A 26,492-nucleotide genomic window follows, 5' to 3' on the forward strand; every position below is an offset into this window, starting at 1 on the left:
GCATAACCACAGTGAGGCTGGAATCCTCACTACAGCTGCAGGGTGGCCTTTGTGAGTAGGTGGGTCTCTCCGGGGCTTCTTTCTCTTGTCATTTAGCCACCTTCCTTCCGGTTTTCCCACGCGGAACCCCTGCATCCAAATTCCCGCTTCATCTTTCCATCAAATGGTCAGCTGAAGCACACACCTTGCCTGTGCCTGTCCACAGGTGGAAAAATTGGCACGGACACTGTTCTTGTGGAAGATTGAGGTCCATGACCAGAAGGAACGCGTCTACGAGATGCGGCGCTGGAATGAGGCCTTGGTCACCAACATGTTGCCTGAGCACGTGGCACGCCATTTCCTGGGGTCCAAGAAAAGAGATGAGGTGAGGGGTGGCCCCGTGCGATAGCTTGCAGCCGTAAGGCTGTGCGTCGTCTGGCTTTCTGCCAGGGAGCCCCTCTGGGCCCAAGGTCTTCTCAGGAGCTGGCACCGTTCCAGGCAGGGCTGCGCCCAAGCTGCAGCTGCATCATAAGCAAGAGGGAAATTCACAGGCGCTCGGTAGAGAGCGCTCCAACCTGTGGGCCACACATCCCCGGAAGGCCCCGTTTCCGCCGAGGCCTTGGCTAGAGCTCCCCGGTCAGCTGCCATCCCCTCACGTAGAAGGGTTCTTCTGTCTCACTTCCCAATTCCATCCCACCCACTTGCTCAAAGCTAGGGCTGTTCCAGAGACCAGAAAAACTCTTGTTCAAAGTCGTGACAGTCTGCCTCCTTACAGCTCAAAGTTGGGATAACCTAGGAGGTATCCAAAAAGCTGAGTACACCAATCACGGGAGATCATCATTTCTGTGGCACACCGTTCCGTCAGCATTTCCTTGAGCGCTCGGGCCTGCCTCTTTTTAGGAGCTGTACAGCCAGTCTTACGATGAGATCGGAGTCATGTTTGCCTCCCTGCCCAACTTCGCTGACTTCTACACAGAGGAGAGCATCAATAATGGTGGCATCGAGTGTCTGCGCTTCCTCAACGAGATCATCTCAGATTTTGATTCTGTGAGTCCCCGTCCTGCCCCTAAGCCAGCTCACTCTGGATCACATCCCGGGACAGGCTGCAGAAGTCAGAAGCTGTCGTTACCCTAGCTGCTCCATTTTTCCGGCTGAGCCCCTCCCCATTAACGTAGGAGCTCCTGCAGCCTGGTGGGTCTGAGTGGGCAGGCAGGAGCCTGGGAAATCACCTGCAAATTCATGGTACGACTGGCTAAAACAAGATCCTGAGGCCCCTCGGATTCTCCCCACCCTCAAATTCAGATCCAGTAAAATTAGGTAACTCGTACACCAAGGAAAATGCTTTTACATATATGCTCAATCACCCTAGGGGACTGGCAGTTTTGTCCCACGTTAAGGTCCTAGAAACTGAGGCTCATCAGGAAGTTTGCCTAAGATCACATGGCTGATAAGCGGCAGACTCGATCAGACTTTAGGAAACCATCTCTGGGCTGTCCTGTGGGGTTGTTGTAAACAGGCACACCTGTCACTTAGTTGGCTCATTTATCCCCATTGACTGACATTTCTTCTTTAATACTGGCCTCAGCTCCTGGACAATCCTAAGTTCCGGGTCATCACCAAGATCAAAACCATCGGCAGCACCTATATGGCAGCTTCAGGAGTCACCCCAGATGTCAACACCAATGGCTTCGCCAACTCCAACAAGGTAGCTAACCACCTCTGTGGCTGGAGGAGATGGGGCTCTGCCTCCAAGGCAAAAAAGCAGCGGCCCGCACCCAGCACGTGTGAAACGGGAAGTTACGAGGGTAGCTGACGTTCCCGGGTACCGGTTGTGCCAAAGGGACACACGCACCGCCAGCACCATGCAATGCAAATTTAAAATCAGGTTTATTGGCAAAGTTTAATGAGCAGAGAAATAGGACACACAACCCCTCCATTGCTGCACAGCTTAGCCCGGGTGTAAGCTGCTTCAACTGTGGCCGTGCTCCCTTCGTGTTCTATACTTTGGAAAGAACCAGGGAGTAGAAACCATCCACACAATTATGTAACAATGACGACATCCAGATCGGAAGCAGTTTTATTAGAAGAGGGGTCTTCAGAGCTCACCGGCTGGCGTCGGCCTGTCCTCTTGTTGAATCAGACCTGTGGACCTAGCCATTTAGCTAGCTCGTTCCAGGGGAGGAGAGGAGCTGTGGGGGCCCTGGTCCCAAGAGCTCTTCCTACACTGTTATCATCCTGTTTTGTCTTATAACTGTCCTATACTATGTTAAGTGTTGCTACCGTCTCCATTCTATGGATGAGGCTAAAGAAATGCATCTAAGATGGTTCATGACCTTCCCGTGCTTATAATCTGGCTCAGGAATCAAAGTGAGGACAGCTATCTCAAAATTATAAGACCAGGTTCGGGCAAGGTGGTGATGAGGCAGGACTGATCTGCTACATGGCAGACACGAAGTGACTTGACAGGACGTGTCTTCCCCACCACCGCCCGGGCTTTGCCCTGGATCCAAAGGGACCCAGGTGAAGCGTCAGTGACACACAGAGGCAGAGGTCATGGACTTGTCTGTGGGAGGAAGTGGAGAATAAGGCCTTTAACACGTAGCTGTAGGAACTCACCTCAATAATACCGTGAAGGGGAGGAAGGTGCCCACGCTGGCTCCTGCTGCCCTCACGGCCGCTCCTTGGCGCAGGAGGAAAAGTCTGACCGGGAGCGCTGGCAGCACCTGGCTGACCTGGCTGACTTCGCTCTGGCCATGAAGGACACACTCACCAACATCAACAACCAGTCCTTCAACAACTTCATGCTGCGCATAGGTAAGGGCTTCAGGCTTGTCTGCTCCTCGATGTGTTCCTCTGACACAAGGGACTCAGCACATCAGGAGGGAAGAGGACTTAGCCCTGAGGCATTTAGGTCGAGGAAGGCCACATGGTCACAGCTTTGGGACCTCAGGGATCTCTTCCAGATGTTCAGACCACACATCTGACAAAATGATGGTTAGCTGTCTGTCCTGTACTGTTGACCGTGAAAAGCATGCCTTAGGAGTCCGGCTGGGAAGTCAGGATATTTCCCCAACCAGTCCTGTGTGCCTGCCCAGGCCTTTGCTGCCTCTGTCCAGCCTGTTAGGAGTTAATGTCACCTGCTGCCCTTACTGGGGGTGGGGGTGGGGTCCACACTCCTGGGTGAGGTCACAAGACACTTGGAAGTACCAGATATGTGTTGCAACTGTCAACTTCCACACTGCATACATTAGTTAGCATACTGGGGACAGCTGACATTTGCCAAGGACAGGATAAACAGGAGACATGCCTGCCCTCTGGTGGCTTAGAGACAAGCTTCAGGAGTAATGTTACAGATTTAGGAGCTCTGTGGTTGGGGTCGGGTGGTAACTTCTCTGGGGGAGGAGTTGATGGCTTCTGAGATGGGATGATGACAAAATGGGACATGTGGCTGTGCTTAATTTTATGCTTCTATACCAGGCATGAACAAAGGAGGGGTACTGGCTGGGGTCATTGGAGCCCGGAAACCACATTATGACATCTGGGGCAATACGGTCAATGTAGCCAGCAGGATGGAGTCCACAGGGGTCATGGGTAACATTCAGGTATGTCCAGCGAGAGCCGAGCATGTGCTCAGACCCAGGGACCGGGCACAAAGTCAGAATAGGGGGTGCTTTGCCACATGCTACTGCCTCCTTTCTGTTGGCCCAGGTTATCAAGTTGGTGTTTTTGGAAGATTAAAGGCAAGGGTGGAAAGGGATGCCTCAGGAGAAGGCAGGAAATACTTCGACCCCATTTCCAAAATTTAGATTTAAGTTTCTGGTAAGGCTGTCCTGCCTCTTGGAATGAACCACATCTTGTGCCAACAGCCAATACCCTGAAGCCACCCCCATGGCAAGAAAGCGCCAGAGCGGGGAGAAGAGACAAAACAGAGTGATTCTGGGGACAGGGAGCACGGTCACTGGGAGAGGGAAAGGCCCTAGGCAACCCCGCATCCTGCCACTGTCCACTCTGTGCCTGTTGGCATGCAGATAAGGGGCTTAGCCCAACAGTTCTGGAGAGCAACACTCCAGGCAGGCTGATTGGGGCCTGTGGGCCACATGTGGACACCCTCTGGGCAGCTGAGCTCACGCTATGTTCTCCCTCCACAGGTGGTGGAAGAAACACAAGCCATCCTTCGGGAGTACGGCTTCCGCTTTGTGAGGCGAGGGCCCATCTTTGTGAAAGGGAAGGGGGAGCTGCTAACCTTTTTCTTGAAGGGGCGGGAGAAGCCAGCTGTCTTCCCTAACGGCTCCTCGGTCACCCTGCCCCACCAGGTGGTGGACAACTCCTGAATGGCTGCGAGCCCCACAACAGTCCAAATGGGAGGGGAGAATCTGTTTTTTGGAATCAAAGAAAGGCCTTGGGAAAGGACAAATGACCAAGCCCCAACCTGCCCAAACTGTTGGAAGTGCACACTCACATAGACTTTAGGTTTAAAAATCTCAAGCCTTCATTTGTTCATGGATACGTGAGCTCTGAGGGTGGCCATACTATTCCTCAGCGTGCCTGTAGCTTCCTCAGAGAGTAGGGGTCTTAGGCATAGTACTGGAACAATCCTTCCAGAGCCCGGGTCTGACCAGCCCTCCTTCCCCCAGAGAGGCCACGGCCACTGTGAGCGGGAACGTATCCGAGGTGGGACAGAGCTGCCTTTGCTGCAGGGCTGGGAGCGCAGGTGGGAGAGCTGTGCTTCGGACGAGGACCTGGCAGGACTCGACAACCGAGCGGCCACCTGCTCTCCCTGGCGCACACGTGGAAGGCCTCTTTCAGGCTGGAGAGCTGCTGGTCTCCATATGGTCCGGGCTAGGTGAACCGGCCCTCATGCTGATGTTCCTGATAATCTTGAAAGGTTCTTCTGGAACCCCTGCCACCTTAGTCATGAGAGCAGAAAGTGCAATATTTCCTTTTACCTGGTGGGAGGGAGGGAAAGGGAATTTATTTCTGAGAGAAAAATATATAAACAGATCTTCTACATTTATATTTTTAACTTTCTGTTAAACACTTTCCAATATTGCCTTGCCTCTTGAGCTCTTGCTACAGTCGCCTTTGCTACTGCTTTAAAAGAGAATTTACAGGTATTGATAAAGAAGACTGTTTTATTAAAAGCTTTATTCAACTTGGATGTGATCACTGTGAAAATTCTGTTAATACCAATCATCTGAAAAGCGCTAAGTGCTTTGCTAACTCACACCACTCATCCTTACCACATGCCTAGAAGGCAAGAGCCTGAACTAAGACCTCTCTCTTACTCTCAAGCTGCTTCCTTCTAATGGTGGGCCGAGCTGGCTCTAGGAGTCCCCTGTGCTCCCACACACATAGGTTACTTCCTGGTCATCGGGTCCAAAGAGTGACCACGGTAGAGACCTGGCTGCAGCTCTGGGGCAGGAAGGGGGGTCAGGACTCCTATCAGGCCTGTGCAGCATGGGAGAGCTTGCAGAAGACAGATGAGGGAGGTCTGCTTCCCTTTGTAACCGCTGAGTTTGAGCAGACTTCTGATCGTGCTTTTTTATAGCTGACCTAACACATTCAACTGACGTGTTTTAGAAAACAAAGCATTTGCCACATAGAGCCCTGATTATCCACAGTATGTTCTCACACCATATTCTTTATGAAACGGGCCTAGAATACACTGCTTCAATCTAAGGATCAAACACGTTTTCCTTAACTGTCATTCAGGAACCCAGAATGTTGTAAAAACTTTATTTTCAAAAGACTCAGGAAAACGAGGCAGAATTAAAGCTTTCATAAAAGCTACTCTTCAGTTGAATGGTACATACTCCCTCTTTCACAAAATGCCTTCTGCCCCACACACATTCTGATTTTCAGCTAAAATATATGATCAAATCAATACCTCAATTGTCCAAACTTGCCCCTTACCATCATGATGGGATGAATGTTCTCATTACAAGGATGGTCCCTAGGCAAGGGCTCTGAGTCTTTCAATAGTTTTCGGTTCCCAGGACCACACCTGGGACTGTGCACAGTATTACTTTACTCACTTTTGACATGTTCCCAGTGAAAATAATATTCTAGGAGACCAGGCTCATATCCAACCTTTCTCCGTTTTTTGCAAACGAAGTAAACACTTGATGCAGGGGCTTCGTAAAAAACAGATTTTCATGGGATGCTCGCTGTTCTTCCCATGAAGTGGATGAGGCGTCCGTCCCTAAAACAGATTAAATCAATCTCATTTAGTGCAACTGGGGGAACCTGAACCTGGATCACTGGTGTTCTGGACCCACGTAACTTTTTTTTTTTTTTTGGTCTGGAGGAAAGAGGCTGCCCTTTATTGGACCAATGAAGTTTTGAGACCCAAACAGACCCTGCCCAGAAGGAAGCCTAAATTCTATGGTGTGAAATCTGCGGCAGCTTCAAATTTTCCACCTCCTAAAAATATTTTATCCTATTTTTCGTTATTGCCCATGTCACATTATGATGGTATATTTAACTATAAAACTGTATCATAAAGCTCTCTCAGCCAGCCCTAAAAAATTCCCATCCAGAGAAGGGTCTCTAGAGAGCGACATATACACTTGTCTACTTGGCTTCTTAGTGAAATGAGTCTTTTGGCTCTCTTCATCACAAGTGACCCTCTGACAGCCTCATGAGCTGTCTCTCTTCAGGAGGGGTCTCCAAAGAAAACAAATCTTAAACTGGAGGAGCATTAGCAGACTTGGATGGAACAAAGGGGAGGCAACAAGGGTAAATTATGTCTACTACCCACAAAAAGGAGAGAAAAACTGGTAGAAAGAAGGAAAACATTTGGGACACCTGGGTGGCTCGGTCAGTTAAGCGTCTGACTTCCACTCAGGTCATGATCTTCCAGTTCCTGAGTTCAATCCCCCCATCAGGCTCTCTGCTGTCAGCACAGAGCCTGCTTCAGATCACTCACTCTCAATATCTCTCTCTCTCAAAAATACACATTAAAAAATATATTAAAAAAAAAGAAAAATATTCTTTGTATTCTACTGAGTGAATTTCTGGTAGATTAACAGAAGAACGGGTCTCCAAAGGTCCAACTGATGTAATCTACCTATTTTACCGTCTCATTCAACCTGAGTAACGCTGAGCACATTGTAATCTCTTCACTGAGGCATCCTTCCTCTCACCTTGGTACGTAATGGTGACGTCAGTTGGAAGGGTTGTCGTGAGGTCCTTATACAGCAGTCTAGCACAAAATGGGAACGACCGACCCTGTGGCTCCACTTTGTAAGTAAACGACAGCAAGTTGCACAGCGAGTTTCTCTGCAAGGGCCCAGCCAGAAAGGCTGCAAAGTCTCTCTAAGGGGTGTGGGGGTCAGAAGAGACACACAATGTATGATGACTACAGTTCCAAAGGCAGTGAGTGGTTGTGACACTTCAAACAAACATGTCTACAAATATAGGGCCCATTAATCAAATTTCAGAGAACTAAACAAAAGAGAAAAGCCTGTAAAAAGGACTAATGATAAAGATGTGAAGAGTTAGTGGCATCCTAGAAAGACCTGCAGAAAACACTAAATAAACGGCTGGGGGTTGGGGGCGTAAGGGAGATACAATTTCTGCCAAGAATTTCATTGTCTTCATACAGTTGGCTAAGATGCTTTGTGTCTGTGTCCACGTTATCAGTGTAAGTTTAACTGACAACTAAGAGCTTCAGAGTCATTCTAAATGCATGGGTGGAACACAGCTTCTAAAAGTTATATATTCCTTATCTGTATTCATTTCCTGTCTACTTAAAAGCACTTTTTTTCTCACCCAACCCTAGCTCCAATGCAACCCCAAGAAGGTAGGCCAGAGTTCAGGCAAAGATGGATAGTATTCCTCTATGTATTACTCTGCTTTGCAACTATACCTAAGATTCAGCAAGACACTTGGTACAGAGTAAGTACTCTATAAATCCCTGCTGAATTAACAGTACAAAAACTGTATAGGCATTCCTCAGAGATACTGTGGGTTCAGTTCCAGACTGCTGCAATGAAGCAAGTCAAATGAATTGTTTGGTTTCCCAGGACAGTTATGTTTATACCATACTGTAGCCTATTAAGTACACAATAGCATTATGTCTAAAAAACCAGTGTACATATCTTTTTAAATTTATCTATTTTGAGAGAAAAATTGAGAGAGAGGGAGGGGCAGAGAGAATCCTAAGCAAGCTCCACACTATCAGTACAGAGCCCAACATGGGCCTTGATCTCACAAACTGTGAGATCATGACCTGAGCTGAGATCAAGAGTCGGTCGCTTAACCAGCTGAGCCACCCAGGCACCCCCCTGCCAATATGCAGACCTTAATTAAAAAACACTTTATTACTAAAAAATGTTGGGGCGCCTGGGTGGCGCAGTTGGTTAAGCGTCCGACTTCAGCCAGGTCACGATCTCGCGGTCCAGGAGTTCGAGCCCCGCGTCAGGCTCTGGGCTGATGGCTCAGAGCCTGGAGCCTGTTTCCGATTCTGCGTCTCCCTTTCTCTCTGCCCCTTCCCCGTTCATGTTCTGTCTCTCTCTGTCCCAAAAATAAACATTGAAAAAATAAATAAAAATAAAAAAACGCTAACCATCATCTGAACATTTAGTGAATCGTAATCACTGATCAGATCACCATAACAAATAATGAAGAAATTTGAAGTATTGAGAGAATTAACAAAATGTGACACAGAGACACAAAATGAGCCAATGCTGTTGGAGAAATGGCACAAATAGGCTTGCTTAACACAAGGTTGCCACAAACCTTCAATCTGTAGAAAAACACAATATCTGCACAGTGCAATAAAGAGAGGTACAATAAAATGAGGTATGACTGTACTTTGTGAAGGGAAGAAAGGGTCAAGTATAAAAGCTTGACGACTACCATTCGGGAGTGAAAAATCCCTTAACCAGCATCCGTGCTTCAACAGCATCCAGAATTTCAAAAGGGGAAGAAGGTGGAAAATAACTTGTATATAAATAAGAAACACGCATCAGAAGGACAATGGTCAAACTTCTGGCTCAGAATTATAAAACATTTTAAATACAAAAGAGGAGTGCCTGGGTGGCTCAGTAGGTCATGATCCCAGGGTCATGGGATAGAGACCCACATGGGCTCTGTGCTCAGTGTGGAGCTTGCTTAAGATATTCTTTCTCTCTCTCCCTCTGCCCAACCCTCTACTTGAGCATTCTCTCTAAAATAAAAAAATAAAAATAAGATAAAATATAAAAAATAACTTGCCCCCCGCCTTTTTTCACCTTTTGAGCCTATTCTGGGCTAATAAAATCCTATATAAGATCCCAGATAGATACCTGAAGTTGATCTGCCTGGTACTTCCTCCCAGCGTAAGCATTTAGGTATTCGCAGAGACAGAACAGGAAGTGCTGAATATTAGTCTGTAAGTATTTTGCAGATATCTCCTCTAGGGGAATGAAGACTGGAACTGAATGGTGATGTATCCGAAGTGGCTTCTGTATGACAAGGTCAACAAAATAGGAATCCAGCAAATTTCCCTCAAAAGCAGTGCTGATGCAGACACAGACCCCTCGGCTGGTCCGTTTCCCACTGAGCCCTGAAGCAAACAAGTTGATACCTGTCAACACATGTCAGCAAAGGTAGTTTCTTTCTCAGCTGTGCAATCACTTCAGCACTGCCTCATATACACAATATGTTTGTTGAATGAACAATCAAATGTTTGTTGAATGAACATAACAGACTCTATTCTGACGCTGCCTCACTTCAGATTTGACTTGTTAAAACCATGGAAGATGGTGGAAAAGATAAAACATCCTTATATCAAATTATGGAAGAAGAGATTTGGAAATTTTCATGTTACTCCTTTTTCTGAGTGTCAAATAATGTATGACAGTGCAGTTCCTTCCACAATCCTCTTATGCCATAGATAATGGGCAGGATAAATCCCCATTATAGTAGGAAAACAGAGACTTACTAGGTTGAAACAACTTGACCAGTGATATCAAGCCAGCCAGCAGCAAAGGCAGTTCTACCACAGGGTCCAACACACACTAGAGCTAAAATGAATAATCTAAGCTGGCCACCAACCAATCTTCTGCAAAAAGTGGCCGATTTTGTAGGTGAAGATGCCCACAAACAGTATGCCAGCTTTGTGTGTATAGGTTGAAGAAGACAAAATCCATGCTCATGAAATAAGTCCAGGACTAAGAATATATCTAGCAAACCAATGCACTAGAGACAAGAGACTCAGACTGAAACAGGTCAGAAAATAAATTATACCTGTAAAACGATATGCCTGCAAAATGGCTTTCATATTTTCCTCTTTTCCTCCCACAGCTTCTTGCTCACTGATCTCCAATGTTTGGTCGGGTTCTGCATTGGCAGTAGATGCTTTAATCTGCAAAATATGCAGCAAATCAAACTGGGTGCAAAGGGGCATAGCACAGGGTCCTTGCCCTCACATAAATGCAGAGTATTTTTTATTATGTAATAAGTGTATTATACTACAGTGACCCATTAGTGCTATGAATTCACAAGAAAGGAAAAATTTTGTGGGTCACTGTGCTAGAAATCAGAGTAGCAACTGTGCTGGCCCAAAGAAGAATCAGGACTTTGATAGGAATGGAGAATATTGTGAGAAGAAAAAGAAAAGGGTGTAAAGCAAGTCTAGGGTAAGCACAGGGTAGCAAAGCAATGAAAACATGACATACCACAGCTTGCGGGATATAGTTAAAGCCACGTGACAGGCACTGAATGTTTGTATCCCTCAAAATTCATATGCTGAAACCTAATGCCCGATGTGATGGTATTTGGAGGCAGGGCCTCTGGCTGGTGATTAGGTCACAATATTGGAGCCTTCATGAATGAGATTAGTGCCCTTGTAAGAGACCCCAGAGAGCTAGCTCACCCCTGCCAGCATGTAAACTACACTTCTAGCACTTCAACTACAGTGAGAAGACTACCATCAATGAGGAAGTAGGTCCTCATCAGACATTGAATCTGCCGGGTCCATAATCTTGGACTTCCCAGGCCCTAGAACTGTGAGAAACGTGTGTTGTTGATAGGTCACCCAGTTTATGGTATTTTTGTTCCAACAGCCCATATGTGACCAAGACACTGTGCTTAGTGAAAAATTTATAACCTCACAAACAAAAAGGGGAAAAGAAAGACTAAAAAAAAAAAAAATCCGTAAGTATTCATCTCAGGAAGCTAAAAAGCAACTTAAATCTAAAGAATAGAAGGAAGGGTATAGTGAATTATGAGAAAATATCAATGAAAATGCAACACAAATGTGTAAAAGAGAAAAATCAATAATGCCAAAAATTGGTTCTTTAATAAAACTGATACAAAACTGATAACAAGACTGATCAAGGAGAGAAAAAGAGAAGAGTGATCACAAATTACCAATCAGATTAAAAACTGAGACAATGCTACTGATCAATCCTATTCACAAGATAGTTGTTTAAGAAGCTTCAAACAACTTTATGGCACAAAAACAGACACTCACATCAATGGAACAGAATAGAGAACCCAGAAATGGACCCACAGACGTATGGCTAACTAATCTTTGACAAAGCAAGAAAGAAGATTCAATGGAATAAAGGCAGTCTCTTCAGCAAATGGTGCTGGGAAAACTGGACAGCGACATGCAGAAGAACGAACCTGGACCACTTTCTTATACCAGACACAAAAATAAACTCAAAATGGATGAAAGACCTCAATGTAAGACAGGAAGCCATCAAAATCCTCGAGGAGAAAGCAGGCAAAAACCTCTTTGATCTTGGCCGCAGCAACTTCTTCCTCAACATATCTCCAGAGGCAAGGGAAACAAAAGCAAAACTGATCAGGACCTCATCAAAATAAAAAGCTTCTGCACAGCAAAGGAAATAATCAGCAAAACTAAGAGGTAACTGATGCAATGGGAGAAGATATTTGCAAATGACATATCAGATAAGAGTATCCAAAATCTATAAAGAACTTACCAAACTCAACACCCAAAAAATAATCCAGTGAAGACGGGCAAACATGAATAGACACTTCTCCAAAGAAGACATCCAGATGGCCAACCCACACAGGAAAAAACGCTCAACATCACTCATCATCAGGGAAATACAAATCAAAACCACAATGAGATACCACCTGTCAGAATGGCTAACATTAACAACAAAGGCAACAACAGATGTTGGTGTGGATGTGAAGAAAGAGGATCTCTTGCACTGCTGGTGAGAATGCAAACTGGTGCAGTCACCCTGGAAAACAGTATGTAGGTTCCTCAAAAAACTAAAAATAGAACTACCCTACGACCCAGCAATTGCACTACTAGGTATTTACCCAAGGGATACAGGTGTGCTGTTTCGAAGGGGCGCATGCAACCCCATGTTTATAGCAGCACTATCGACGATAGCCAAAGTATGGAAAGAGCCAAATGTCCAAGGACGGATGAATGGATAAAGAAGATGTGGTATATATATACAATGGAGTATTACCTGGCAATCAAAAAAAATGAAATCTTGCCATTTGCAACTACATGGATAGAACTAGAGGGTGTTATGCTAAGTGAAATCAGTCAGTCGGAGAAAGACAAATATCACATGACTTCACTCATATGAGGACTTTAAGATACGAAACAGATGCACATAAGAGAAGGGAAGCAAAAATAATATAAAAACAGGGGAGGGGAGGGTGCCGGGATGGCTCAGTCAGTTAAGTGTCCAACTTCGGCTCAGGTCATGATCTCACAGTTCGTGAGTTCAAGCCCCACATCAGGCTCTGTGCTGACAGCCCAGAGCCCGCTTCGGATTCTGTGTCTCCCTCTCTCTGCCCCTCCCCCACTCACATTCTGCCTCTCTCTCTCTCAAATAAACATTAAAAATTTAAAAAAACAAACAAACAGGGAGGGGGACAAAACATAAGAGACTCTTAAATATAGAGAACAAACAGAGGGTTGCTGGAGGGGTTGTGGGAGGGGGGATGGGCTAAATGGGTAAGGGGCATTGAGGAATCTACTCCTGAAATCATTGTTGCACCATATGCTAACTTGGATGTAAATTAAAAAATAAATTAATAAAAATTAAAAAATTAAAAAAACAAAAATAAAACAAAACAGAAACAAAAATAAAAACAAAAACAAGAAGGTTCAAACAACTTTAAATGAAATGCAATTTACCAAAGATGACCCAAAGGGAAACAGGAAATATAAAAGCTTTATATTAATCAAAGAAATTGAATCAGAAACTTAAAACCTTCCCACAGAGGAGGCCCAAAGTTTTACCAGGTAGTTCTTTACAAATATTTAAGGAAAAACCACACCAATTTTATATAAACTTTTCCAATGAACAGAAAAAGAGGAAAATATATCAACTCTCTTTATAAGACCCAGTTAAATTTGATGCCAAAACCCGAAAAGGACATTAAAAAAAAAAAAAAAAAAAAAGCACAAGACAATCTCAAGAATTTAGATGTAAAAGTCCTATTAGCAAATATTAGCAAATAGAATTCAACATTATATAGAAAGGTAATACATCAAACCAACTTAGGTTTATTCTAAAAATGTAAGCCATTATCATTCAAATACCAATCAATATGTATCACCACATTAATAAAAGAAAAGCCATACAACCACCTTAATGTATGCAGTAAAAACATTTGATAAAATTCAATACTTGATCACAATTAAATGAGCAAGCTAGACATAGAAGACCATTTCCTTAATCTGATAAGAGTATGTATACAAAATTTAGAGCAAACAGGTTGACCCTAAGATTATTTCTACTCAACAATATAGGAAACAACTTAGCTAGTAGAATAAGGCAAGGAAAACAAATTACAAGGATTGGAAAGAAGTAAAACTGTTAGTGTTTGCATATGATATGATTCCAGATGTAGAAATCCCAAAAGAATAGAGAGATAAATAGAATTAATGTAGATTTAGCAAAGTTGTCATAAAATCAATATATAAAAATCAAATATATTTCTACATAATATGAAAATAAAATTTCTAAAAGATAACACATCAGGGGCTATTAAAATAGGACTTGTGGGTCAAACCTATCTTGACACTTATTTTTGTAAATAAGGTTTGACTGGAACACACCCACACACGTACTTATTGTCTATGGCTACTTCACAGTACAACAGCAGAGCTGAATAGTTGCCATAGAGACCAGGTGGCTCACAAAGCCTAAAATAATGACTATCTGGCCTTATACAGAAAGTCTGTGGACCCCTGCCATATACGTTAACATCAGGAAAAATCAAATACATAAAGATAAATATATTGAACGATGTTTAAGACCTCTACACATGGGTGGCTCAGTCGGTTAAGCGTCCGACTTTGGCTCAGGTCACGCATGATCTCACAGTTTGTGAGTCTGAGCCCCACATCAGGCTCTGTGCCGACAGCTCAGGGCCTGGAGCCTGCTTCAGATCCTGTGTCTCCTTCTCTCTCTACCCCTCCCCTGCTTGCACTCTGTCTCTCTCAAAAATAAATAAACATTAAAAAAATAATTAAAAAAATAAAGATCTCTACACATAAAACTGCACACATTACTAAGAGAAATTAAAGAACTAAATAAATGGAAAGATACATCATGTACACTAACTGGAAAATGCAATATTGAAAATATTTCAATTCTCTCCAAATTGGTGTATAGATTCAATGCAATCCCAATCAAAACTATAGGTTTTTGGAAATTGACAGCTGATTCCCAAATTTATGTAAAATTCAAGGGGCCAAGAATAGCCGAGATTATTCTGAAGATGACGACATATATGACAGGTATCCAAACTTACAGTAAATAAATCTCTTGTACCCACATGGAACAGAACAGGCCCACAGTGGACCCAAAGATCCATTACAACACAACGGGAAAAGAATGGACATCAAAAAGTGGTAGCAAATGCACTGGATATTCACATGGTAAAACAAAAGTAGTAGTATGACCTCTACTTCATCCCATACACAAAAATCAATTCCAGACAGACTGTAGTTCTGAAAGTAAAAAGTACAATAGAGTTTTTAGAAAATACCACAGAACATCTTCACCATCTCAAGTTAGGCAAAGATTTATTAAAAGGAAACAAGAGCAGTAAGTATAAAATTAGACTCCTAAATCAACCTTCATTAAAATGAAGACTTTCTTTTCATCACAAGACACCATTAGGGTGAAAACGCAAGCCACAGTCTAAGAGAAGATTCGTAATACATATACTAAAGAATTCATATCCAAAATAGGTAAACAATTCTACAATTCAGTAAGAGATACACAACGCAATAAAATTTTTGCAGAAGCCTCAAAAAGCCTATTTCACAACAGAAGACTTTCAAGTATCCAATACAGGTACTTAACAGCATTAGTTATCAGGCAATTGCAAATTACTCCACCATGAGATACTGTGACACTCAGCAGAGTGACAAATTTTTTAAACTGACAATATCAACTACTGGTAAATATGCAAAATGATGGAAATCTTTTACACAGGTGCTGGGAATGTAAAATTGGTGGAATCACTTCCAAAAACTGTTTGGCAGCATTTACTAAGGACAAATATGACCTAGCAATTCTACAAAGTATACGCCTCATAGAAAAGTACGTATTTTTACATCAAAAGACAGGAACAAGAATGTTTCACAGCCCTGAAGTGAAATAAAATAACCCAAATGTCGCCAATACAATTAAGTAAATAAATTGTGGAATATTCATAAAATGAAATTACTACACAGCAATTAAGTAAATAAATTGTGGAATATTCATAAAGTGAAATTACTACACAGCAATAAAAAAGAATGACCACCATGTGCACCAGTATGGATAAATCTCACAGACAACATTCAAAAAAAACAAGTCAGACATAAGTTTACACTTTTTACATTTATATAAAATTCAATGTAGGGTCTTATGAAGCATTTTCCTGGCTGTGTAAGAGTTATTGGAGAAGTAGATATACACGAAGAGAAAACAACGAGCAGACTACTCCAATAATCCCGGCATCCCAATCCCCTGGTAAATATTTACAACATATGTGGATAATACTTTGGAAGCACAAAGACAACCTAAAGGAAAATTTGGCAGGTCTTGCTGACCTATCCTGGCCAAGAGAGAAAACTGAAGAGAAGGAAGCATCAAAGTTCACTGTGAGGTTTCAAGCCTGTAAGGGAAAGATGGAGGTAATGACAAAAATACCAATGACCCATCAGGCTGAGACTGAAGTAACAAGCTCCTGTCTACAAGTGCAGGTTAAGAGGCTATTATGAAGAACTTGCCTGGCCTATCAGTAACGCCCAACAATTATTGGTTGACATTGATATTAGCTGACTCTACAGAACTGATCATTTGAGAGGTCAAGGACTGAAATCAATCCAGTAAGATCACAGGTAAAACCCATTATACAAATTGTTAATTCCCAGATCATGCTTATTCTTTATGCTCCAGCAAAGCTTGCTAACATGGCCCCTGTACTCACTCTGGCTTGACGCTGTTTCACTTCAGCCCTGAGCTTATCACGCAGACACCTCAGTTTATGAATCTTGGTCCCAAGATCGCTCTCTGCTGTCTCTCTCGGCGGATCTTTTAAGTTTTTACAGGATCTGCTCATTTGAGTCTCTAGTCTTTCCAAGTGAGCTAAAACACCTGAGGAAAGTAAAAAGGCAATTTCACAAGCATCCAGGGATTTCTGACTCTGGCCACAGGAAGAATTTCAGGGATGAACAGAGGGTTAACTCCCTTCTTAGAACTTTGACCAGCTAAAATGTTAGACATTGGCCACGATTTATAAAACCAGAGGACCTGACAACAAGAATCAAGAATGAGCAGCCTTATAGGTTGAGCACAATGTACAAGCAGTTCCTGGCCAGGACAGTCCAACGTGAGCATAACCGGAATATAACTCATGTTAGTTATCTCTGATAAGGACTGGGGAAAACAGGGTCACCAAATTCACTGACTCTCTCAGACACTGTTATTAAAAATGTAGATTTTTACATTGGCTTTTATGTATGTTTCCCCAAAGTGCTAATGCATAACTCTTTGGATTCAGACATCCAGAGAGCCTTAAGTGTTTTGAAGCTCTGAGAAGTATTATTCACACAGGACTAAAAGGACACTAAAGGGAACTGTCTACCAATATTACTGGGATTTAGAAAGGAAAACAAGTTCACAGTTGGACAGAAATTCAAAGGCAAATATCAGTTCCCAAGAGATTAAGGACCATCACAGTTTCATAATGCCAATCAAGTCTAACAATAAAGCATTTGCTGCACATTTCCTACACATTAAGACCCCGTGCTAGATGTTTTACTTGCACGTTATGTAAAGAATTAAAGCATGAAGGGGCCCCTGGGTAGCTGAGTCGGTTACGTGTCTGACTCTTGATATCAGTTCAGGTCATGATCTCAAGGGTGGGATCAAGCCTTGGGTCAGGCTCTGTGCTGACAATGTGAAATCTGCTTGGAACTCTCTCTCTCCCCTCTTTGCTTGTCTCCTCCTCATGCTCGTGCGCGCGCGCTCTCTCTCTCAAAATAAATAAGCTTAAAAAAAAATAAAGCATGAAGATAATTCAGTTCTTATTTTCTTTCCACAACCATCACCATAAGGCTACTACTTGCCTCCATTTTCCAGATGAAATGAGAGCAGAGAATGGCAAAATAACTTGCCCAAGGCCACATTATTTCTAATGGCAGGGCCAGGACACACCCAAGTCTAACCAACACCAAAGTCACTGCTTGGCTCCGATCCTTCTACAGGTGTAATGCATAAATGACCCCACCCAAAAAAATCTTGGAAAGGAACGAGACCTCAGTGACTAGAACTGTAGCTCCGAATATATAAACACTAAGCATTATTATGAGTGCAACCTATCCGTTTAAAAAGGAGCAGGAGCCTAGAAATGTCTGAAATAATTTCCCATCTGCAATGAATAATCTTAGCTGGCCTGTGCCTTTTCAGTCTTCAGTGTTTGGATCTTTCACCATAATGCTCCCAGCAGGCCGGGTCACACATCCGTTAGAGGAGGAAAGGGTTGTTTTGATCTAGGCGTCCTCTTTGGCAGCAGTACTAAGGGGGAAAAGGCGACCCTTTGAATACCTCCTTTGGACTTGTCATTCGCCCACTCCATCTCGGTTTTCCACCGGCCTTCCTACGAAGTTGTGCAGGCAAGCCTTAATAGGGACCCAGATGTCCTTGCTGGTAAAAGAAAAAAGGCAAGAAAGTCACATCTATTCACACTTGGGGTGTCGCGAGACACCCCAAGTGACACCGCTAGGACTCCCCTTCCCTGACCGGTCCTACCCTGCCCGTTCCCCGGTCCTGGCCGGCAGTCTACTTGCCCCCGCGCGTGCCCCACAACACGGCTTTAATTGGCTGTTCAGCCTTCCACCCCGACCACGGTCTCGTCCGTCACCGGGTCTTCTTTTCCCCTTACCTCTTCTCTCGCTCACCCAGGCCAAGGTGGAGTTCCCGCCGTCCACGCCTTCAAAACCAAACCAATCGGACCCAGCGTGCTTTGCGCCGCCACCGTACAAAAACATGGCTGCGCTCAGGGCCCCTCCCTCATCCCGGCATGCACCGGGGGGTAAGGCCGGTCTTTCTGTGGGCCCGGAAGATGGCGGCCTCTGGCGCAGAGCCGCAGATCCTAGTCCAGTACTTGGTGTTACGAAAGGATCTGTCGCAGGCTCCATTCTCCTGGCCGGCAGGCGCAATGGTAGCGCAGGCCTGTCACGCAGCCACCGCGGCCTTGCACATTCACCGCGACCACCCCCACACGGCCGCTTACCTTCGGGACCTGGGGCGCATGCGCAAGGTGGTCCTCGAGGTGAGGCACCCGGCGGAGGGGGAGGGGTGCCGAAGTCGTCGGGACCGGAAGTGGGTGTGGTCTTGGTGCAGAGGCCTTACTTGGTCGAGTAGGTGTGGCGTGAGTGGGGAGGAGTCTTCTAAGTAAGGTTTGGGAAGGTTGCCGAGACTTGAGCGATGGCCCCCGGGAGCTTTACTTCGGCCGGACGGGGGCCTGTGTGAAGAGTGAGTGGACATTGGGTTATTAAGACTTCCCGCCCCCTTCCGCTCTCATCGGCGTCCCTCTTAATAGAGGGGTATGACACCTAATTATTTGAAAAATAAATGTGTACATATATTGAACCTAGCTTCATAGATAACCAGATACCGCTGGTGTAAAATAGAGGTAAGGTTCGTTTTGCAGGTGGCCAAACAGATCTTACCCTTACCTTTTCCCTTTGTCAATTCTGCTTCTGGAAGTGTAACCTAGGAAGATACCAGATACCAGACGCATCGAAGAGCATTGTATAGATCAAGAATATTCATAGGAACACTTTATAATAGTAAAGAATGTGGAAATCGCCGAATTTCCAGCACTAGTGATTGGTTAATTTTATGCTTAAAATGTGCTATTATAAAGCTAGTATAAATCACGGGTTTTGAAGCATATTTAGTTGGCATGGAAGAGTGCTCATTATGTTATGCTGACCGAACTATATTCTAACTACAAAATGATCCAGATTTTGAAAGGGAAAACTAAGGAAATACATCCACATATTGAGCAGGTGGTGAGATTTGGGTTATTTTCTAATGCTTCTCTATTCTTTTTAGTTTTCTACATTAAACACATATTTTACTTTACATTATAAAATGTACTATAAACAAACTAGAATCCTAGGGCGGAGATGGGGTAATCCCTTAATGGCCAGCTGACAAAGCAGATTGTCTTTCAAGAGAAAGATTTCTGTTGGGTAGTAAAACATCAGTCGGTAACCTAGGGGGAAGTGTCTTGAGAATCTATGCGTAGACAGAAAAGAAACAGATAGCTTTTCATTTAGACTTTTTATAGGAAGAGGACCTCAAGAAATCATCTGGTTCAGACATCTCCCTCTCCCACACGTTCAGGCAGATAATATATTTATTTACCCCTTTTCTCAGATGAGAGATCTGAAGCCCACAGAGATTAGACGACTTCCCTTAAGTATAGAAGATACCTGATGAGAGGTGCTTGGGTGGTTCCGTCGGTTGAGCATCCGATTCTTGATTTCGGCTCAGGTCATGATATCACATTGGAGAGAGATGGAGCCCGAGCTATTGGCACAGAGCCTGCCGTGCTTAAGATTCTCTCTCTCCCTATATACCCCTCCCCCACTCATGCTTTCTTTCTCCTTCAAAATAAACTCAAAGGTTGCACCATCACTAAGTGGCAGAGCAATGGACTCCCTCTAACTCACTGTCCTATGCTGCTATGTGGTGCTGAAGAAGGAGTGTGGGGGGGGGGGGGAGTCCATGAGTTCTCCTCCAGCATGGCTGTGCCCAGAGGACTCTAGCTAAAGAGTGGCAATCCCTGCATCCTCCTAGTTGATAAGACAAACCTCTAGTTATCTTAATGGCTTCCGCCCTCACAGGCAAAAAATATACATTATGCCAAATAACACACTTTTTTTTTTTTTTTGAGAGAGAGAGAGAGAGAGAGAGAGAGAAAAAGCATGAGTGGGGGAGGGGCAGAGAGAGAGGGAGACACAGAATCTAAAGCAGGCTCCAGGCTCTGAGCTGTCAGCACAGAGCCCTATGCAGGGCTCGAACTCACAAACCACAAGATCGTGACCTGAGCCGAAGTTGGATGCTCAACTGACTGAGCCACCCAGGCGCCCCTAACACACTATCTTCCTTTTGAGTGCTAGCTTTAATACCTCCTATTAATGGGAGTCAGTGTGGTGACAGAGAAACAATCTGAGAAGGATGTTAGAGAATGGTTTGCCCTCTGAGCTAACAAGTGGGAACTGTCCCAGCGAAAGGAAAACCTTTCCAGGTTTAGGAGGGGGTCCGATGGGAGGGGAGGATGGAGCTCGAGGTGATGTGTTGTTAGAAATCTTTTCATAGTCCACTCTTAACATCACAGCTGGCTGAAGCATTAGGGATACCTGTGTGGACACCAGCCAGAAGAGAAGTAGAAAATCTAGAGAGCATAATTACTGACAACGCATACAGCATCTCAAGAGGGAAGAGAAAAATCTCCATTTTAGAAACAAGCATATTAAGCCTGTCCCTCTCCTACTCCCAGGCAGCTTATCTAAGGTCCTACAGAGAGTGAATGGCAAGTGGGGCAGTAAAGCTGTTGCTTCTGGAGACATACGCTACAGCTCCTTCGTTGAGAGAGCTGCTCTCCACTTTTCAGTCCGGAGGAAACCCCCCTACCCACCCCCACACACACACTTTTTTTTTTCATTGCCTTCTGACACTTCCTAAAGGGGCCATTCAATCTGTGTTCTGTGCTCTGCTCCTGGTAGGCTGCAGATGAAAGCACCCTGAAGGAGCTGGCTGAGACCCTGCAACAGAGCAACATTGACCACATGCTGTGGCTGGAGCAGCCAGAGAATATCGCCACTTGCATTGCGCTCCGTCCCTACCCCAAAGAAGAAGTGAACCAGTATTTGAAGAAGTATCGATTGTTCAAGTGACTCGTGCTATCAGTTGCCTTGATATCTTTATCAGCTGGATCCAGAAACTGCATGCCATCTATCCCTGAGCATCATGTACTCCTTTCAATGGCAACTCGTTCTTCTCTTTAGGCTGTGAGTGTTTCTGGAGGGTCAAACACATGTTCGTATTAAAGTTGTCATTAATAAGTACTTCCTCTAATTATTTTTGATTTGTTCAGATGGGGAAAGTAGGTAAGCAGCAATATTGTCCGTGGGTCATGGCTCAAATAGAAGATTTGGTCAGACTCCTATCCAGGGATCAAGGGAACGCCCTTCCTTCTTTATTAGGAATAATAGAGTTCTTCCAGTCACCCAGGTTTTCAGTTTTGCCTTTGAATTCTTTATTTCTTATTCACATCTAGATATATTCATTGAATCTAGGACAATATCAATTTCAAGATACACCATTACTTTACATGTTGTTAAGAAAGAAGAGATGCTGCCAGTTAAGACACGTGATTAACCATAAGATGTATTTCAGTTTCAAAGGTGTTAAAATACACATACGCGCGCACATACACACAAATACGTATGTATTTGGTGAAATTTGTCAAGTACTAGAGCTATGGTAGTTTTCAGGGCTCCCACCCGGTATCAGGCTCTCATTTTGTTCATCGGAGTGTCCCACTGGTGACTCCTGTGTGTCCTGGCTACCGTCCAGCAGACTTTCTGACACCAGGTTTGTTTAGAACCATTGAGCACCCTGTTCGGTATAGACTCCTACTTGCTCTTAGTAATAAAGGTAACATCTTCAGCTTGGCTTTCAGACCCTCCACATTTATATTTCCTACCCACCTTTTTAAGTTTATCTTCTACTCTTTCTGTATCCAAACTTGAGGTTTCAACAAGGTACTCCAGTTGCCGCCTGCCGGTCTCTGGCCTGGGAGTCAAGTGTTCATACTCTTCCCTCCCCATTCCCACATCTGGACTTTAAACTATTTCTGGCTCAAGTTTGATCACCTTCAGCGAGTCTTACCCAGCCCCAAATGATAACACCCTTTCTGAACCTCTAGAACACTCTGTACAATGTTTTACACGTTTCTATAAACATTTGGACACATCTACAGAAATTGTTTGGACATCTGTGAAGCAAAGGTTATAAAGGGTAATATCAGCAGGTATCTGTTGCAAGTCTACTGTGGCAGGCTGTATTTAGAGTTGAGGATATAAGGGTGAACAGAAGTTTTTGCTTTCAGGTAGTGAAGAATCTAATGAGAAGACAGAAACCTAGATAATTCATGTAGAGAAGATTGTACAAGGTAATGTGGGTAGACCTTCCCCTTTCCCTCTAGATACCAAGACAACTAAGACACTAGATACAAAGATTTTCTGTTATAAGAGACGGTTGTTTCAAACTAAGAGAGTGGATGAAGAATTGCTGGGGGGGCTGAGGGCAGAGCCGATTCCGGGAAGCCAAGTGAATAAGAGATTCAAGGAGGGGAGAGCAATCGAGTGCAGCATAGAATTTCAGTGTATAAGTACTGAAAACATTTAGCAGTTGGGAACATGCTGGTGGACTTGCTGAAAGCAGTTGAGATAGCATATGAGGGTGGGACTCCGACTGCCATCTGTTGAGACAAAAATGGGAGGGGAGGCAAGAGGTGAGGACTATTCAAGAAGCTCTAATGGGAGAATGATTGAAAGGGGGTTGGAAAGGTGAATGCTGGGTCCCATAGGGGGAATTTTCTTAGACGTTTGAGCAAGTTTATGGGTGAGGAGAGGGAGAGTAAGGAGAAGAGAGATTGAAGTTACTACATAGAATAACCGATAAAGTCCAGAAAAAGTGGGAAGAGGTGGGGTTAAGGACATAGGGAAGGACTGGCCTTGAACAGAGAGAGAAGGTGGGGGGAGAGAGAGAGAGAGAGGGAGAGAGAGACACAGAGAGAGAGAGACTTTAATGAAACTGGAGGAAAGAAGTGGGGAAATTATATATATATATATATATATATATATATATATATATACACATACACATGAGTTTACAGATTGGAGAAGGGAGAAAGTTGAAGACTCTCCTTATTGACTTAATTTTCTTCTATGAAGTAGGAAGTTTATAGCCTTTCATAACACTGAACAAACTTACTGAGCACTGTATTATATGGCAAAGTATAGTGGTTAAGACCTCATACTCTAGTGTCAAATGGCCTGAGTCCAAATCCTGGCTCTCATACATTCAAATGGTGTGAACTCAGACAAGTCAACTTCCCTGAGCCCCAGTTCCTTCATTGTACAATAAGAATGTACAGGAGTGCTCTGTGGATTAAATGTGTTAGTATGTACAGGTCCCTTAGGACAGTGCATGGGCACTTGGTGCTAGGACCTAAGCAGCCCTCAAAGAGCTGCCCTCAAAGAGCTTTCAGTCAAGTAAGTCAGTTGTCTAATTCCCTTTCTGCTTGAGAGTGATGCCATCCACAAACCATGAAGCGCTTCCTGCTATTTCCACTCAAGACAATTAGGAAAATGTTTCTAAATGACACTTAAATATTTTTTTAATTCTGAATTCTGCTGTAAGACAGTGATAAAGCCAAGAGAGAGATGAGTGTATATAGCTGAGCAAGAACAGCTCAGGCAAGTCCCTAAAGCTGAGATCTGAGGACAAATAGTATAAACTTCTACCCAAGAGGGGAAAGGACAGATATTCATGGTTGATCCCGAGTGAGCGCAAACCAGTAGGAGGGAAGTAGCAGATTTTCTTATTAGTATCAGCCAAGACCATTGTCATTTGAACTAGATCATTGGTTTTCAAAGTGTGGTCCTTAGATCAGCATCACTTGGATACTTATTGGAAATGCAAATTCTTGGGGCACCTGGGTGGTTCAGTCAGTTAAGCTTCTGACTTCAGCTCAGGTCATGATCTTACTGGTCATGAGTTTGAGCCCTGCATGGGCCTCTGTGCTGACAGCTCAGAGCCTGGAGTCTGCTTGGGATTCTGTGTCTCTTTCTCTGTCCCTCCCCTGCTCATGCTCCATCTCTCTCTCTCTCTCTCTCTCTCTCTCTCTCTCTCTCTCTCAAAAATAAACACACATTAAAATAAATAAATAAAAGAAATGGAAATTCTCAGGCCCTACCCCATTCCCACTGAATCAGAAACTCTGGTGCTATCTAGAAGCAGCCTGGTCCCAGGAGGCAGTCAGCCTAAAAGACGAAGAATAAATGTGTGTGATTTAGAACAACATGGAGAGCAAGAATCTGGCACAAATACAGTATATCTGACCTTCCGTACTAAGTTTCCAAAAAAACGAGGTACTTGCCAATAAAACAAAGATTGTGCTGCAAGCCCTAGAATAGGTGATACATCCTTGAAAACAAGAATCTCCTATGCTTTGGTAAGTTTCTGATATGTGAAAAACGTTTTGGAATTAACAAAGGACTTGTTAATGTTAATATGTGCTAATCAATCCTGACAGTTTTGCGATGCAGGCCCCCTTATCTCAGGTTTACAAATTCAAAAAGGCTTTGACTTGCCCAAGATCAAAGTCAGTGGCAGAACTGGCATTGAAAACCAGGTCTTTTGTCATTCCAGTTTTCTCTTAACCTCTCATAGTTGGCTACTAATTTGGTTTTCAGCCATCTAGCTACTAGAAAGTGGTTTGAAAAGGGGTCATGAGTAGTTCAAGTGCTGGGAAGCTGGATCTTCCACTTTAAATTGGTTAATTGGCATTCTGTATTATAAATCAGCCTCCTGTGACTGTGAGTTGTGTGACTCAATACCCTAGAGTCCAATTATCACTGGATGAGCTGACAAGATGGAGTTTCTGAACTGGTAGAGCTGAGAATCAGTGCCTAGGTCACTGCTTCTCGTAGGGCTGGCACAATGCAGAGGGCTCCCCTGGAGGGGCATTTAAAATCACGTTTTATTGTCATTTAATCAACATACATCTTCCCCTACAGATTCTGAGATGCCATCCTAAGAGCGTGCACTGCTTCCTGGTTGAGAATCTTGGCAACAGTGAACCACAGTTACTGTTTGGAAGGTGTTAGCGTGGAAAAATGGCTGAGAACCACATCGTTTGGCTATGATTGCCTCACAAGTTTTAGCTGTCCTCTGTTGTTAAGCTTAGCACATTTCCAAACTTCTCCTTTACTTAAGATCCAGATATAGTATGTCCTGAATGCTGGCCCAAACCCAGTTTTCAGCTGTGGGGGTTTTGCAAGGGCCAAATAGGTGGTGGCACCCAAGTTCTGAACGTAGTTTCTTGGTAACTATATGATGAAAAGCAGATGGAGGAACAAAATGTCACTTTTATTATCAATGGGTTGGAAGATACAGCTTTATATGATAGCCTAAATGGGCTTGGGAATTTCCTGTCCTAAGGAAAGTGAGCAGGCAGAGCAGATATCACCAGAGTTGCTCCTTCCTACTGGTTCTGTGGAAAAGTACAAATAGAACAAATCCCCTATATTCAGTCTATCAAACTTTGAGAGATTAGTTCCACCCAACTGAGAAACGTGGACCAAAGGCAATCATCCACCAAGTAGGTTATTTGTACAGCCCGCACAAGGAAGAGTAAGGGCTGGGGGAGGGGCAGCTAGGAGCACTGTGTTCCTTAACTCACTCTATAAAGACAGAAGTGGTGATAAAGCATTCTGCCTCCTCCCCAGCATGGGATGTAAGGAATTCCGAAGAAGCGCCAATGATCCAAGAGGAAGACTGATGTGACGATAGGTACAGGATGTATCTGCTGTGAGTGGGGAGGAAAGCTGGGACCTTAGTAAGGAGGTTGCATGAGATGATCAAGGCAGCTGGGATGATGTGGCTGCAAAAATGACTATTTTATAAAAGTTTGCAAGTTAAAAAAGAAAATGAACAGGGAAGATGCGGCGTAAAATTTAGTACAGGCGGGTGTCTAATGAATTACTTTAGATTTGAAAACAAAGCAAAATTGAGCAGGACCAGCTCTTCAGGTGTGAGGAAAGGAATTCCAGGTAGGACATTTGTTCTGTTGGAGAAAGGTCTTCTTGTTCATCGACCTATTCCATGTATCCGTTTTCAAGTTGTCACTCGCCTTCCAGAGGCTCTGGTTTTAAAGGCCAATTAATAGGTATTTCACAAAGACCCATCGTCCTCTTGTTTAATTTCATCATGAATCAC

The 26,492-nt window shown here is 43.9% G+C and overlaps 3 protein-coding genes across 8 annotated transcripts in view; 2 read left to right on the forward strand and 1 right to left on the reverse strand.

Moving 5' to 3' along the window:
- The window catches only part of ADCY3 (adenylate cyclase 3), a 91,321-nt gene extending 86,186 nt beyond the window's left edge, over window positions 1-5,135 (forward strand). For 2 of the 4 annotated variants that reach the window (XM_043604398.1, XM_043604396.1), the window contains exons 17-22: window positions 206-364; window positions 880-1,026; window positions 1,565-1,684; window positions 2,670-2,793; window positions 3,457-3,581; window positions 4,128-5,135. In XM_043604398.1, coding sequence (XP_043460333.1) covers window positions 206-364; window positions 880-1,026; window positions 1,565-1,684; window positions 2,670-2,793; window positions 3,457-3,581; window positions 4,128-4,310 — 858 coding nt within the window. In that variant the 3' untranslated portion in view covers window positions 4,311-5,135. Of the gene's footprint in view, window positions 1-205; window positions 365-879; window positions 1,027-1,564; window positions 1,685-2,669; window positions 2,794-3,456; window positions 3,786-4,127 lie in introns of those variants that run through there. The other 2 variants (XM_043604397.1, XM_043604395.1) reach the window with 1 other exon arrangement.
- Window positions 1,848-18,483, reverse strand: CENPO (centromere protein O). Of its 3 annotated transcripts, none has more exons than XM_043604400.1 (8): window positions 18,352-18,483; window positions 18,015-18,113; window positions 16,396-16,562; window positions 10,213-10,330; window positions 9,270-9,529; window positions 7,125-7,296; window positions 6,070-6,181; window positions 1,848-4,925 (listed from the first exon to the last, which is right to left on the reverse strand). In XM_043604400.1, the coding sequence occupies exons 2-8, from the start codon at window positions 18,043-18,045 to the stop codon at window positions 4,922-4,924; spliced, it is 864 nt and encodes a 287-aa protein (XP_043460335.1). In that variant the 5' UTR covers window positions 18,046-18,113; window positions 18,352-18,483; the 3' UTR covers window positions 1,848-4,921. The 3 variants fall into 3 exon arrangements, with proteins under 3 accessions (XP_043460335.1, XP_043460334.1, XP_043460337.1); XM_043604399.1 differs by having other exon boundaries at window positions 6,015-6,181; window positions 18,352-18,476; XM_043604402.1 differs by lacking the exons at window positions 16,396-16,562; window positions 18,015-18,113; window positions 18,352-18,483 and adding an exon at window positions 14,749-15,081 and having other exon boundaries at window positions 4,445-4,925; window positions 6,015-6,181.
- A 6-nt stretch (window positions 18,484-18,489) lies between these two features.
- PTRHD1 (peptidyl-tRNA hydrolase domain containing 1) lies at window positions 18,490-21,550 on the forward strand. The gene is made up of 2 exons (XM_043604403.1): window positions 18,490-18,741; window positions 21,209-21,550. The coding sequence occupies exons 1-2, from the start codon at window positions 18,490-18,492 to the stop codon at window positions 21,377-21,379; spliced, it is 423 nt and encodes a 140-aa protein (XP_043460338.1). The 3' UTR covers window positions 21,380-21,550.
- Window positions 21,551-26,492: the final 4,942 nt, after the last annotated feature.

This window comes from Prionailurus bengalensis, chromosome A3 (assembly GCF_016509475.1).
Source record: "Prionailurus bengalensis isolate Pbe53 chromosome A3, Fcat_Pben_1.1_paternal_pri, whole genome shotgun sequence".
In the NCBI taxonomy this organism is placed as follows: domain Eukaryota; kingdom Metazoa; phylum Chordata; class Mammalia; order Carnivora; family Felidae; genus Prionailurus; species Prionailurus bengalensis.

What these genes read in the sequence shown, in the direction of transcription:
- CENPO (XM_043604399.1), bottom strand. Translation starts at nt 18,045, where the DNA reads ATGGAGTGGGCGAATGACAAGTCCAAAGGAG. An exon ending in TGAAACAGCGTCAAGCCAGA is followed by an intron (nt 10,331 to 16,395) that starts GTGAGTACAGGG and finishes CATATTTTGCAG; the next exon opens with ATTAAAGCATCTACTGCCAA. An exon ending in CGTCACCATTACGTACCAAG is followed by an intron (nt 6,182 to 7,124) that starts GTGAGAGGAAGG and finishes AATCTGTTTTAG; the next exon opens with GGACGGACGCCTCATCCACT.
- PTRHD1 (XM_043604403.1), top strand. Translation starts at nt 18,490, where the DNA reads ATGCACCGGGGGGTAAGGCCGGTCTTTCTGTGGGCCCGGAAGATGGCG. An exon ending in TGCGCAAGGTGGTCCTCGAG is followed by an intron (nt 18,742 to 21,208) that starts GTGAGGCACCCG and finishes TGCTCCTGGTAG; the next exon opens with GCTGCAGATGAAAGCACCCT.